This window comes from Suncus etruscus, chromosome 4 (assembly GCF_024139225.1).
Source record: "Suncus etruscus isolate mSunEtr1 chromosome 4, mSunEtr1.pri.cur, whole genome shotgun sequence".
Classification (NCBI taxonomy): Eukaryota; Metazoa; Chordata; class Mammalia; order Eulipotyphla; family Soricidae; genus Suncus; species Suncus etruscus.
Window position 1 is genome coordinate 130,477,767 of NC_064851.1, and position 15,622 is coordinate 130,493,388.

At 38.8% G+C, this 15,622-nt stretch overlaps 1 protein-coding gene across 4 annotated transcripts in view; it reads left to right on the plus strand.

The window, feature by feature from the left end:
- Positions 1-1,029: 1,029 nt before the first annotated feature.
- Positions 1,030-15,622, plus strand: part of TUSC3 (tumor suppressor candidate 3) — a 156,395-nt gene continuing 141,802 nt past the window's right edge. For all 4 annotated transcript variants that reach the window (XM_049772381.1, XM_049772380.1, XM_049772383.1 and 1 more), the window contains exon 1: positions 1,030-1,287. In XM_049772381.1, the coding sequence (XP_049628338.1) occupies positions 1,150-1,287 (138 nt within the window). In that variant the 5' untranslated portion in view covers positions 1,030-1,149. The remainder of the gene's footprint in view (positions 1,288-15,622) is intronic.

Genomic DNA, 15,622 nt, shown 5'->3' on the forward strand with positions numbered 1-15,622 from the left:
CTTTACTTCTTTTGTTTTCAAGTTTCCCCTAAATAAATATTTGTTTTTATTCATGTAAAGAAAGATGGATTATTTTAATTTTGATTAAGTTATTTAATTATAATAGATTATTTTGTAACCCACTGTATTTGGATTAGAAATACTATGCTAAAAGTCTTTTGCTTCATAAATTTACCAAACATAATCTAAGAATTCTCAAAAAAGAGGAGAGTGTGATTATGGAGCTGTACAACAATAAATTCTCTTTTGGGGGTGCCAGGATTGAGCAACATCCAGGATGCTCAGTGCTCAGGCATGAATGTTTAGATTGAACAGGGGCCAGCTGCATGGAAAGCAAACACCTTAAGTCCCTGTATACTCTCTCCAGCTCCACGAACAGTTCTGGACTCATTCCAAATAACCCTTCTAGTTGCTTTAGATGTGCAAATATTCAGAGTTAGGTACTGGATGAGTTAGGTACTGCTCATTTCTCCCTTCAATTGTCCAGGTCCTCTTTGTTCCATGAGGGCTAAAAATGAAAGAACAATAGAATCAGAGTAGTAAGAGTAGTGATCTGAGAAGGATCAGAGGTGAAAACTGGAGGCTGCCTCTATCTATTGAGGGAATTCTAGGTTTGTTAGACAGCTTCAGAGACGGAACCACAACTGTGTGTCCCTCAAACTATCTTCAAGAAAAAGGCTGGTGGCAAGGCGGGGCAGGTCTGGTGATATTTTTGTAGATGCCTCCATCAACAAATCAGGTTTCTCTGTAGTAGAAATAAGGTGTCAATGTACCAGCCTAGTCACCAGGATTAGATTCCTTTGCAAAGAGCACCAGATTTGCACCGTGCCATTGGGGACTCTTGCAAGACAATGAATGGCCTAGCGCCTGGCTGCCTAGCTACCTAGGCCTGGGGGCTTGGGCCTAGCCACGCCCACTTCCTGCCCCCCTCCGGTGCCTTCCCAGGTCCGAATTCGGGGTGAACCGGATGCTCGGTCTGTTTCCTCCTCCTGCCGCTAGGCAGCCACGCGAGGGCCGGGCGACGCCGCAGACACGCTCCCCGGGGGCCACGCCACTGGCTCCCCGGCCTAGCCCGGCCCGACGAGTGTGAGCGCGTAGGAGCTGGGCGCGCACGGCTACAGAGCGTGGAGGAGGACCGGCCCTGCGGCGATGGGTGCCAGGGGCGCTCCTTCACGCCGGAGGCCGGCGGGGCGGCGGCTGCGCTACCTGCCCCCCGGGAGCTTCCCCTTCCTGCTGCTGCTGCTGCTCCTGTGCATCCAGCTCGGGGGAGGTCAGAAGAAGAAAGAGGTAGGCTGCGGCCCCCGGACGCTCGGGGTGGGCCGGGCCAGGGGCGGGTCTCATTGCCTGGTAGCCCCGCTGAGTGCTAGGCTGGCTGGCTGGCTGCAAGGGGCTGTGCAGGCCTAAAGGGGCTTGGAGCTGGCTGGGTGGGTGAAGGGTTTTGGGGACACCCACAGGCGCCCTAAGCTTAGCTCGGTATTATCTACGATTTCAAAAACAACACACACACACACACACACACACACACACACACACACACACACACACACACACACACACACACACTCCACTGCTTGCCTGCCTCCAAACCCCAAAGCAACACACACACACACACACACACACACACACACACACACACACACACACACACACACACACACACACACACACACACACACACACACACACTCCACTGCTTGCCTGCCTCCAAACCCCAAAGCAACACCTTTAAACCCAGAATCCAGCATCACCCTGGATTGTTCAGTTTAGCATCTCACTCACACCTTTGACCCTCTGCTACCTACCTGAGACTTGAGGCCTTTGGTGCAAAAAGGTCTTTGGGCATCTCAGCGTGGAGAAAACCCCATCAGAAAGCATTTGCCAAACCAACAGCAAAGAATTGCACCAGGCCTTCCCTGCTCCCTTCATGATCTGCTTCAAGATAACCAATAAAAAAGATATGCTTGAAGTGACTTGTTTTCTTTTTTCTTTTCTTTGTTTGTTTGATTTTATGAGCCAGTGACTGGTGTTTAAGGGGTAACCCTGTTTGTGCTGGGTGCCACGCCCCCCTGCTGGTGCTTGGGAGACCTTGAGGTGGTAGAGACCAAACCCTGCTCTAGGTCCATTTAGCTATTGGATCTCAAAGTTACTGTTTTATCAATCATACGTTTTAAATGTTTGTGCGTGCGTGCGTGCGTGTGTGTGTGTGTGTGTGTGTGTGTGTGTGTGTGTGTGTGTGTGAACTCAATGCCTAATTGAGTTACATGAAATTTATTTGAAAAGTTCAGGTCGCTTTATTGCAGTTTTAATCCTCTAACAAATTGCATGAGTGTGAGTTTTGAAGTGACTGTATATGTTTATTTGTTTATGTTTAACTTTTGAATAATTACCCTCCCTGACACAGAGCTCAGGACAAGGGTATGGACCAGAAGACCATACTGGGATTTTTTTTCTTAATTTAAACATCTTGATTACAAATATGATCGTGATTAGGTTTCAGTCATGTAAAGAACACCCCCCTTCACCAGTGCACCATTCCCACCACCAGTGTCCCAAATCTCCCTCCATCCCACCCCATCCCCACCTGTACTCTTAGACAGGCTTTCCAGTTCTCTCATTCATTCATATGGTTATAGTAGTTCTCAGTGTAGTTATTTCTATAACTGCACTCACCACTCTTTGTGGTGAGCTTCATGAAGTGAGCTGGAACTTCTAGCCCTCTTCTCATTGTCTCTGAGGATTGTTGCATAAATGACTTTTATTTCTCTTAAAATCCATAGATGAGTGAGACTATTCTGCGTCTGTCTCTCTCCCTTTGACTTATTTCACTCAGCATGATAGATTCCATGTACATCCATGTATAGGAAAATTTCATGACTTCATCCCTCCTGACGGCTGCATAATATTCCATTGTGTATATGTACCACAGTTTCTTTAGCCATTCGTCTGTTGAAGGATATCTTGGTTGTTTCCAGAACCTGGCTATTGTGAATAGTGCTGCAATAAATATAGGTGTGAGGAAGGGATTTTTGTATTGTATTCTTGTGTTCCTAGGGTATATCCCTAGGAGTGGAATAGCTGAGTCGAATGGGAGCTCAATTTCCAGTTTTTGGAGGAATTTCCATATCGCTTTCCATTGAAGTTGGACTAGAGGGCATTCCCACCAGCAGTAGATAAGAGTTCCTTTCCGCCAGCACTGATTGTTCTCATTCTTTGTGATGTGTGCCAATCTCTGTGGTGTGAGATGGTATCTTATCGTTGTTTTGATCTGCATCCCTGATGATTAATAATGAGGAGCATTTTTTTTCATGTGCCTTTTGACCATTTGTCATACTGGGACTTGTTGCTCAAATTTCTTCTTACCTGCACTACCTCTCTAATCCAAGAGACCGTATTTAAAATAGTTGTAGAGTTAATAATTGTCAATTCCATTGGGTACTGGTGGTGTCAGGCCACATGAGAGGTGCTCAGGGGTTACTCCTGTCTTCTTGATCAGGGATTGTTTTCAGCTTCGCTCAGCTGACCATTTGAGATGCTGAGATTAAATTTAGGACAGCTAGGTGTAAGACAAGTAAATGCTCTACCCTCTGCACTGCACAGTGGCTCCTATTTTCACAGTTCAAAATTTGTGAATTCTTGATAGCCATCATTATCTTGGATTGTTTGCTAGCAGAATTAGGAACATTTTTATTTGGGAAATATTAGATTTTAGTACAAATGTTGTTGTCTTTCAAAATGTTTATTAATGGTAAATTGGTACACTTAGGTGACTCAAAACTGTTACCTTATTTTTCTTCATAGCTAGTTGGAGAGAGAGGGACAAAAATAGCACCCTGGCCTGAGAGATAGTACAGTGTGTAAGGTGTAAGTGTGTCTGCCTTGCAGACAGCCATTCAAGGTTTGATCCTCTGCATCCGATATGCTACCCAAGTACTGCCAGGAGTAATTCCTAAGTACAAATGCAAGAGTAATCTCTGGAGTTATAGCGTTGTTGGGTGTGGCCGCAAAACAAAATAAAAAATAATAGCCTTCAAAGCAGAATAATTCAGTTTCCCTTATCCATACTTGAAACAATTCTGAATAGTAATTTCCTATCATTAATTTTTTAAGGTAAAAAGTTTAGATAACGACCCTGTTGAATTTATTTTCTTTATTTGGGGAGGAGGGTCACACTCAGCAGTTCTCAGGGCATATTCCTGACTCTGTGGTTAAGAATTACTCCTGGTGGAGCTCCAGGGACTAAATGTGTTCCCAGGGATTGAACAGTGTGCAAGGCAAGAGACCTACCCATTGTACTATCATCTTGGCCAGCTCTAAGAGTACTGTTACATTAAAATTGTATTCGCACATCATATATCAAGGATATATGTTCTAGCTCTATTTATATAAAACATTCTCAAAGTTTAGATTTCTTTAGTGTTTAGTGTTCCTTTAGGTAGGGAAACTTTTGGCAAATAATAACAAAAAAAGAGGATGAGGATCTCAACGGAAATTCTTATATTTTATATATAATATAATATATAATACATATAATTTATATAATATATAGTAATATATAATATTATATAATAATATGATAGATTACTGTAAGTTATAATAGAGAGAAAAACATATAAGGGCTACCATAGGACTTAAAAATTAATCAAAAGGATGTATGCACACCAGAATGGTTTATGAACAAAGACAAACACAGGATGACCTCACTTATCTGTCGTATAGAGAATAGTTGGATGAGAAAATGTAATTAAGTAAAGTGGAATTCCAAGATCACTGTTATCCCTAGAACGTAGGGAAGGGAAGGACAGAGAAGGAAAGAAATTAAGACAGGAAGAAAGAAAATGATAAAAGGAAACAAGGAGAGACCAGGAGTTGGGACTTAGTTGATGAAGGAGAGTGATTGAGCTCTACATCGAAAGCACAGACTTAACACTAAAAGCATGACATCTAAGCTGCACCCACCAAATTTGTTATTTGCTTGTCAAGATTGTGGGGATGACAGAATACTGGGAGCACTGATGATGGGAGTTGACACTGGTTGTAAGCTCCGTTTTTGAGATTTATCCTACAAAGGCCACCAATGAGATGAACTAAGTACTCCAATAAGGCTTGGAAGTTTATTTAGCAGCATGCTGGGGTCACCCCTCTGTGCAACAACTCCTTACTGAGCTCTCAAAGGCTTCAAGCTATACAGTCAACTTTTAAGTTGATTGGCTGTTGTCTAGGTTGTTTTCTTTTATAGCTAGATATCTAGAATGGTGGATTGTGGTTATGGGGCCTCAGGATGCATCAGCTGAAGTAGAAGGGAAGGGACTCCTTGTCAATCTGCAGGCACCCAAATTGTTAGTTTATCTAGCTGAAGTAGTAGAGGAGGGGCATGACCTTGTCCACCACAGGCTCCCAGGTGTTGATAGTTTAAAGGGTCTGCAACCTTTCAGACATAAAGAGCCACTTGGACCCGTTTCCGAAGGAAACTGGGAGCCGCAAAACCATTGCAACATTTAAAACAAATATAACACTGCATATATTGTTTCTTACCTTAATGCTATATACGTCACCAGGTACGGCTGCCTCCATTGGCTCCGCTCCTCAGCTCCGCCTCACTGCTATAGATATAGCGGAGAGAAGCGGAGCTGAGATTAAAGCAGTATTTTTTTTTTCTGACATCGGCTCCGGAGCCGCGGCAAGCCTTCAAAAGAGCCGCATGCGGCTCCGGAGCCGCAGGTTGCCGACACCTGGTAAATGTTTTGGTACATGCCTTTTAAGTTCCTGAAATTGACTGTTGTGGCCTAGTTTTTTTTTTCCATAAATCTTGAGCCCACCTTGGCTGTACTTAGGTTCAAAGCAAAGCTAGGTTACCATTACTTCTTTTTTTTTTTTCCCTTTTTTTTTTTTTGTATTTTTTTAACCACACCCGGCTATGCTCAGGGGCTCTTCCTAGCTTTGCTCAGGACGCCTTCCTGGCATGCACGGGGGGCCATGTGGGATGCCGGTGACTGAACTCAGGTTGAGCGCGTGCAAGGCAAGTGCCCTACCCGCTGTTCTATCGCTCCGGCCCCTAGGTTACCATTACTTCTAAATCAAACTTTAGATCCTAACATGGTGATGGGATTGGCATTGAAATATTATATGTCTAAAACTTAACTAATGACATTGTAAATCACAGTTCTTTAAATAAAAAAATGAAATGAAATATTTAAATAAATTTAAAATACAAATTTAAATAAAATATTTTTTCTTTAAATAAAAGTGAAATAATGTACCGTATTTGCCAGCATATATGACGACCCTTCAATAAGCCATGAAAAACTTCCTAAAAGTCTTAAAAGTAAGTTACTTCTTAAAAGTAAGAGGGGTACGGATCACTCTTCCCTGAAGCTGGAACAAGTTTCAGCATGCTGTATACCAGCATATAATATGACTCCCAACTTTTAGGAAGTTTTTCATGGATTGAAGGGTCATCTTATACACTGGCAAATACAGTATTAAAAATTAAATAAAAATGAAAAAATATAAAAAGATGTATATACTTAAAACATTTTAGCCTTTACAATTATAAGATTAAGTGAAAACATGAAAACATTTTAACTTTAGTATAGTAAAATATACACTACTAAAGCATATTTTAATTAAAATCTTATAAAATATTAAAAGAATAAAACATTGGTAAAGATTATTGAGGATTAAAAAGGTTGTCCTCATATTTCTCCACATACTGGAGAGTTTGATTACAATGTGTGGTTATATTGTAGATTATGCATATTTTATTCAATAAAAAAGAGTAACAGGTAGTTGAAATTTTAATACTTAATGAACACATATCTGAATTGTTGAGCAGTTTAATACTTGGCAGTTAAAAAGCTGTAATTGATTAAAATACTGGTTGAAAAATATTGGATATTTTGGGAAATGATGAGCATCCATGTGATTTTTTAGAGCATTTTAGGATTTATTTAGATGGGGAACATATGTAATTTATTTTTGCTATGTATAATATTTGATCCTCAGCATAACATTTGATATATTTCAAGGAAGCACTGACCTTAAAGGAAGAATGGAAGAGAGGAGCCTGAAAAATATAGGGCTCTTCATCTTCTCCAATTGACTACACATTCTTCTCAAGTGCACCTGGGACATTATTTAGGATAGATAACATGCCGATGGGTCACAAAATAGATCTCCACAAAATCAAGATATAGAAATTGTATTAGTTATCCTCTCAGACTACAATGCTTAGTATAGTATTGCTAAGTACAATATTCATGTACTCTGAGGAGGACAAATTGATGTCTAAAATTGAGTCTAGAATTAAAAATGGATATCACATACTCTTTTTTTTTGGTTTTTAGGGCACACCTGGTGACGCTCAGGCGTTACTCATGTCTACGTGCTCAGAAATCCCTCCTGGGTCCGGGGAACATATAGGACATTGGTGGGGATCAAACAGTGGTCTGTCTAGGCTAGCATGGGCAAGGCAGATGCCTTACCAATTGTACCACTGCTCTGGCCCTGCTTTTTTTTTTCTTATTGTGACTGAAGTTCATTACACAGAATTATTTACAGTACATAGTGACAATGAATGAAGGGCTTTCCTACCACCAATGTTGTCCTCCCTCCACTCCTGTTCCCAGCTTGTCTCCCACATATCCCTCCTTTACCCCCCAGAATCCTAGTGTAACTGGTCTCCATCTTACAGCTTGTTATAGGTTGGGTATCTATTCTGTTTGGTGTTCCAGTCTGGTCATTTTTTATTTACACTACATGTTCATATGACTGGTCCTGGTATCATTCTTTTCCCCCTTCAATTTATGAGGCTGAATGATTCAAGTTATGCTATTCTGTTGGAGATAAAAAGGTTAAGGAAAAGAGAAGAAAAAACTTGGTATCAACTACTAAAATAGAAAGAAAAAAAAATCACCAAATAATATCCACAAAAGTGAAAAAGAAAGAAAAAAGTGGAAGAAAAAAGAGAAGTGAAATAATATCAAAAAACAAACAAAAAAAAAATAAAGCAAAACAAAACCAGAAAAAGTGGTGCAGTGCCAGGGCTTGGTGTTACCCCACCATTTATTTATTTTTTTTTTTGTATAGGCACAGTAAGTATTAGGGAAGGAAGGAAATTACTGTGGCCTAAGAGATTCAGGGTTTCTCCACTCTTGAAGCATATCGTCATGGGAACAACCACTGGCTCCATACCTTCTCATTGCCATATCCAGTTTTTTTTTTTTTTTTTTTGTGGTGTCAGGAACCTTTCCTCTCGGTTGTGGGTGAGAAAATAAGGCCACTGTAGCAAGCAATCTTGGTATTTGCGCAGGTCCTAGGACAAGGACTAGGATAGAGTCTTTAAGGTTCTAGAGGTACTGTTCCAACATTGTTGGTGTGTTCCGTTTTTTGTATCATGTGCTCCATGTTTTTGCTCGTTCCCTAAGCCAAAGTCTAGGAAATTATGGTTCCAAAGGTTCTGCTCAGTCTCTGTTGTCAGAATTGGGCCTCTGCACTAAGAAATCTTGATTTTTGTAGGAGACCTGGGCTATAGTCTAGGGTAGGGTTTTCTTAATGGTCTCAAGGTACGTTCTGCCCAGTCATGGTTGTCAAAGTCAGTTTTCTGTAGTTAGCGCTCTTATTTTTCATAGTTCAAAGGACGATACATCTTCTGATATTCAGGTGATGTGATAGGACCTCCTGGTCTTAGGTCAAGTTGTCATTTCCTCGCTGTCCTCGTTGTCATATTAACACTGGCACAAGTATATCTCCCAATGGAGCTTAGTTCCTGGTGTTGTTGCGGGGGTTGTTTCAGTTCTATGTCTGGGATCTGGGATTTGAGAATGAACTAACACTGTCCAATCTCGTGGAGACTGAGTTGTATCCACATGACATATGTCCAGGATGGGAGGCACCCTTGTATAAAAAGTGTGAGTTCTTATCCTTAAAAGATAAGATCTTGTGTCTGAGTCCATGATTTCCCCTTATTTACTGTGCCTGTATAAAAACATATGGTGTCCTTTTGTATTGCTGGTGCTATTCTGGGTAAGGATGACAGACTACACGTACAGTATCTGTGGTGTGGTCTGAGCTTTTGTCCCAGGCAAGACGTTTTCTTAGATTTTGTACTAAGCAGCACCAAAACTGGTAAGGGTAGAGAAAATATGTATATATATAAAAATAGAATATATAGATGAAATTGAGATATAAAAAAAAAGAAAGGAAATTGAGAAAAAGAAAGAAAAAAGATGTTTGAAGAAAGAAAGTAATGGGGGAGGCTATATGTATGTTTAGGAATACATAACTTTTTTAATATAATTTTTATTTTGATCATAGTGGCTTACATATTGTTGACAATAATATTTTAGATACATATTTACATAAAATCAGGGGAGATTCCCATCACCAATTTGTCCTCCCTACACCTCCGTTTTCGTCCTACCTCCCATATCCTCTTCCCTCACCCCCAGGGCTGCTAGAATATGTGGTCCCCTCTGTACCTAGCCTACTACTTAGTAGTCTTGCACCTGTTTGGTCTTGGTGCCTCCCTTATTTCCCCCTCTAACTGGGAGGCAGGACTAGCTAGTTCAAGTTACGAGGATTTGTTTGAAGAAGAGAAAAGTAATAAACTGGGGTAAAAGTATGATATGCCGAAAATGGGCAGAATCCTTCTAGAGGCTCTCATCATCGGTTTGAGAGACAAAGGAGAAAAAGAAGGTGAAACACTCCACCAGTACCAAAAGAAGTATCAAATATCCAGTGAGGAGTCCAACAATAACAATAAGCACCACAAAAAAAAAAAAAAGCCATGGTCTTGAGATAAGAAATATGGCAGAGCACATAAAGAAAGAAAAGAAAAGAAGAGAAAAAAATAAGTATAAATGGGGACAACAACTTCAATAACCACACGAAAACAATGAAATCCACCAAAAATAGATAGGTAAATAAAAATAATAATAATAATAATAAATGAAGATAAAATAATAATATATAAAAATAAACAATGTTTTGTGCTTTTTGTTTTTTTTTTCACTCCTGCCCTGGCACAGTAAATATTGGGGTCATTCGAAAAGGAATTAACTTGGCCTAAGAGATATAGGGTTTCTCCACCCTTGGAGTATATTGTCATGGGATCAACTATAGACTCCATTCAGGATCATTTACTCTCCCGGTGGTGCTTTCGTGGTGTTTGGAAGACTTCTGCTCAGTCCTGGGTGATGAGATAAGACCTCTGTATTTAGAGATCTCAGTATCTGCACAGGTCCAGGAGTGTGACTTAGGATGAAGTCAGTCGTTTTGGTTCTAGAAGTTCTGTTCTCTCAGTGTCATTTTAATCCATCTTCTGTGGTTGGTGGTCTTGGTCTTTGAACTGAACCTAGGATGACACCTAGAATAGCGTCTTTCTTTGTGTTTCCAGAAGCCCCATTCCGTTGCAATTGTCTCTGCCAGTCTTTGGAACTGGGGATCATGGTTATTGTGCAGGTCATAGTTCAAACTCTAGACTAGGGCTTTTTTATTGGTTCCAAGATATATACAGTCTGGTCATGGTTCTAGTAGCCAGTCATCTGTAAATCGCGATCTTGGCTTTTGGAACAACCAAAGGGTGACAAGTCTTCTGATTTTGTCTTATCTTTAGCTAGTAAGGTAGGATAACCTGCTCTTAGGTCAAGTTGTTCCCATTTTCCTCGTTGTAAGGATATCATATTAGAGCTGGCACTTGTTGGTTTTCCAGCAGTATTAAGGCTGTCCTGGATGGGATTTTTTTCCTGCAGCTGTTGTGAAGAACTGTGCCGTTTCTATGTCTGGGATCCAGGGTTCAAGGCTGGACGGATGGTATCTAATCACCTGAGGTCTAAGTTGAGTCCACATGACATATTTTCAAGGTAGGAGATATCCCTGTATTGTAAACAACTATGAATTCCTATCCCTAGTAGATAAGAGCTCTTTTTTATATGTTAGATTTCCCCTTTTTTTAGTGTGCCTTTGCAGGGAGAAATGGTGCTACTTTATATTGTCGGTGTATTTGGGGGTGGACAGAGAGGAAAACAGAAACAGGTCACACAACCAAAAAAGATAAAAATAGGAATAAAACTGTATGTTCTCACATATGTATATGTAGAACAGACATTTTTAAAGAAAAATGAATTAAAGTATTTAAAGGACCAAAGTGATGCAAAAGAGTATGTTACATTTGGGGAAAAGCAGGTTAAGAGGTGGTGTAATACAGGTCTTATACTTATGTTGGAAGTATAGGTTTTCCCATTGTCTTTTGGGTTTTTCTTGTGGTTATATTTAATAAGAGTGGAGAAAGTAGACTGCCTTGCCTAGTTCCTGACCTTAGTGGGAATGCTTCTAGTTTCTTACCATTAAGTATAATGTTGGCTGTAGGCTTTTCATAGATAGCTGTAACTATCTTGAGGTAGGTTCCTTCTACCCTATTTTGCTGAGTGTCTTTAACATAAAAGGATTTTGTCAAATGTATTCTCTGCATCGATTGATATGATCATGTGGTTTTTGTCTTTCTTGTTGATGTGATGTATAATGTTGATTGATTTGCATATGTTGAACCAACCTTGCATTCCTGGTATAAAACCCACTTGGTCATGATGTATGATCTTTTTGATGAAAAAACAGGAATCCTCCCCAACTCCTTTTATGAGGCTAATATCACACTCATTCCCAAAGAAAGTAAAGACACCACCAAGAAAGAAAACTACAGACCAATCTCACTAATGAACATAGATGCAAAGATACTCAACACAATCTTAGCAAACCGAATCCAGCACTTCATCAAAAAGATCATACATCATGACCATAAGGCTGGCCATATAACAACTGAACATGTAGCAATTTTTGTAGTAGGAGTGGACTTATGCTTTAAGGGAACTTATATATTTTATTTTATTATTTAAAAATAATTTTTTTATTAAGACCACTGTGAATTACAAGTCTTTCACAGTATTTCAGGCACTTATTATGGCAGCGATTTAGGGCTATTACCACCACCATTGTTAACTTCCCTCCATGATAGTTCCCCTCATGCATCCCATATCTCCACTCCTAGCTTTGAGAACTAAACAGTGTAACAGGTCCATTTTGTGTTTAGCTAGTTTGGGTCTCTTGATTCTATTGTTGACTTTGACTTCGGTATTTAGATCTGATTATTTTTTTCCACTCAATGCTCTTTAGACTGCTAGCTTGCCTGGCTTTTATCTTAGAGAAGAGGACAATATCTTTATTAAATGGTAAAGTAAATTGGAAATGGTAAAATAAATTATTCTAAAATGGTCCCTACCTTCCATGTATTGTATTATACAGACAGCCTTGAAAAGATGATCCAAATGAGGCTGGAAAGGTAGGACAGAGTGTGAAACACCTGCATGTGTAGCTAACCTAGGTCTGAACTGATTACCCCAAGCCCTGTCAGGAGTGATCCCTGAACACAGAAACTTGAGTAAGCCTTGAGTTCATAGCCAGATGTGGCCCAAAAGCTGAAACAAAAGTATGGATTTCTGCTCTAAGCTTTATAATTTCCTTTTGTCTTACTATTTTTCATTCATTTTTTGATCACTTTAAAATTTTATAAGCTGTACCATTTAGTTGTTTATGTAGTCTCCTATCCCTTTCCTTCCTGATTAACGCTTACAAAACTATAAATTTTTCTCTTAGTACTGAGTTAGCTGTGTCCCACAGATTCCGATGTGTTTTGTGTTTTCTTTCTCATTTGTTTTGAGGAATCTTTTGATTTCTTCTTTGATTTTTTTAACTCACTTGTTTTTCAGTAATGAGTTATTTAATTTCTAGGTGTTAATTTTTTTTCTTTGTGTCTGCTTGTTACTCATTTTTAATAGTATTTTATGCATTATGATCTGAGATGGTAGTATAGTAATAATACTCATAGATAATAGATGAGGACTGAAAGAACTGGTCCATGATATGAAACTTACCACAAAGAGTAATAAGGGCAGTTAGAAAAATCATTACTAATTACTACCATGCCATTGGCAAAGAAATACAGCAGGCGGGGTGGGTGAATAGGGAAATTGGTGGGGGGGACATTGGTGATGGGAAAGTTGCACAGATTAAGGGGGGGGTGTGCATTTTATGGCTGCAACCCAACTATAAACATGTTTTTAACCATAGTGCTTAAAGAAAAACATTATATGTCAACCTTTGCCTGTTTTATTTTTTTTTTTAAGTTTCTCTTTAGCCTTAAATATTTAGTTCTGTGGAGTGTGATCTGTATGCCTGTGAATGAGGAAACTATTTCAATGATTGTGTCTTTAACTCTTTATCTATCATGGAATATCATACTAATCCCCTAAAAGTAAAAAATGTACCTTTAGTTCAGCATAGGTGTAATTGTGTTCTTAAGCTAGAAAACTTGTATTTAAAGTTATGTTTTTAACTTGTATAAAAGTTATATTAAAAGTATTTTTAACATAACATTTAATATATGTGTGTATATACATGTGTGAAATAGGAAATATTTCTGTCAGTCATCCAATTTTGGGGAGACTTGGTTTCACACTAGGTAGTCTTTGGAATGCTGCTACCCTGCATACTTCTCAAGAGTTACTTCTAGAGGTTTCTTAGAGATCTTTTGGTGTCATTAGGTTTTAATCATGGTTTTTCTGCACTCTTGAGCTATTTCTCAGTCTGTTCATTCCACTCCTTACCCCCCCCCCCCCAATCAAATGGACAAGATCATCAGTGTTTCAAATGGAGCATATCTAAAAGGGAAAGTACTAGCTATCTGGATCACCTGACATTACTATTTTCTGGAATCATTTTAACATTGTATAATATGATTTTTTAAGTAGTCATTTGCCCTTATAATATCTTTTTTCTTAAAAATATGTGTTTCTAATGAAGTTGACATTTATTTTTGTTTGCACAGTAATCTTATTTCGCCATCAGAATATCCCATCCTGTATCACTGCCAGTCCAGCTGCCTCCACCTCTGTCTTTATAGTTTTTATTCTGTGTGCACATGTTCAAATATAGGTGGACTTCAGGTACTTTATCTGGAAGTTACAGAAGGATTTAATGAGCTCATAACAAAACATGAGTATCCTGACCAGGTGTGTGGTCCCCTGCTGACCACATATGTGAACTAAAAAAGTATCTTGATAAACACTACCCAGAGAATGTTACTGAATATTATAATTAAGAGTTTAGTCCTTGGCAAGCACAGTGGCTGAATAGCACCTCAAACACGTGTGTATGCAAACAAATAGTTATTGCATAGTGGACAAAAAAGGGGAGTCAAAACTAAGTTAAAAAAAAAAAGGTTCAGGTGCCAGAGAGATGGTAGGTTTTGCCTGGCATACAGCCAACCTAAATTGAATCCTTAGCATTACACATGGTCCCCCAAGCACTGCCAGGAATAAAGCCTGAGCACAACCAGGTGTGTTAAAAAACAATGAAAAGTTTATATGAGTTTGTTAGAAAATGATTATAAATTATGACTTTTGTGTATTAACTCATGTTCACTATTAAATTACTGAAGTATCTTAGTCTTGCTTACTGAATTTAACACATTTTAGATTTGAAATAAATGATACCGGGCAATTAAAATAGAAATGACAGGGGCCAGAGTGATAGCATAGCAGTAGGGCATTTGCCTTGCATGCAACTGATACAGGAATAACCTGGGTATGGCCCCCAAAGAAAAAAATAGAAATAACAGCTGAAAAAAGAGGAGATATAATGCTAGGTACTACTGTTAGATTATCTATCATCTATCTATCTTATCTTATCTATCTATCTATCTATCTATCTATCTATCTATCTATCTATCTATCTATCTATCTTTTTTTTTTGGTTTTCAGTCAGAGCCAATGGTGCTCAGGGGTTACTCCTGACTCTGTGCTCAGATATTACTCCTGGCAGGCACGGGGGACCATCTGGGATGCCGGGATTCATACTACCATCAGTCCTGGATTGGCTGCTTGCATGCCAAATGCCCTACCTCTGTGCTATCTCTCTGGCCCTCAATATATATATATTTTACAATATCTTTTCATGGTCTTTATGGCACACTGTTAACAGTATTATTTGTTAGATTTGTGTAGTGGGGTAAATTGATATATACCAAGTCTTTAGTCTTCTGATGACTATAACCCTACTCTTTGTTATATGAGTTAATAAGTTTTCTTCAAAACATTTTGAATTGAATTTTAATTTTTTCATCTGAAAGCATTCTGCTGAGAAAGGTTGTCATGGATTAAAGGTTTTGCTCATGGTTGTACAATTTGAGGTTTTATAGCTTTATTTCAACATATTGCCTTTCCTAATCTACATTTTCATAATTTACCAATTACCTGGCTCTTGATAAATTACGCTTTTTATGAATGAAGTACTGTTAAGAGTATTATTTAAATACATATGACATTTCCTGATTTTTAGTATCCTTGGTTGAAAGCTACTAATAGACTATATTACAGAGGAGTAAATTATGGAATATCTGAATTTTATATTGTCTTTATATTAAAAATGTAAAGACAATGCCTTTTATTTATATAGTTCAGTTTTGAAAGATGCATATTTGAAAAATCTTTTAATTTTACTTAATTTTATTTTTTCTTTTTGTACCACAACCAGCAATACTCAGAATATACCTGTTGGGTGGCTCTGGGAACCA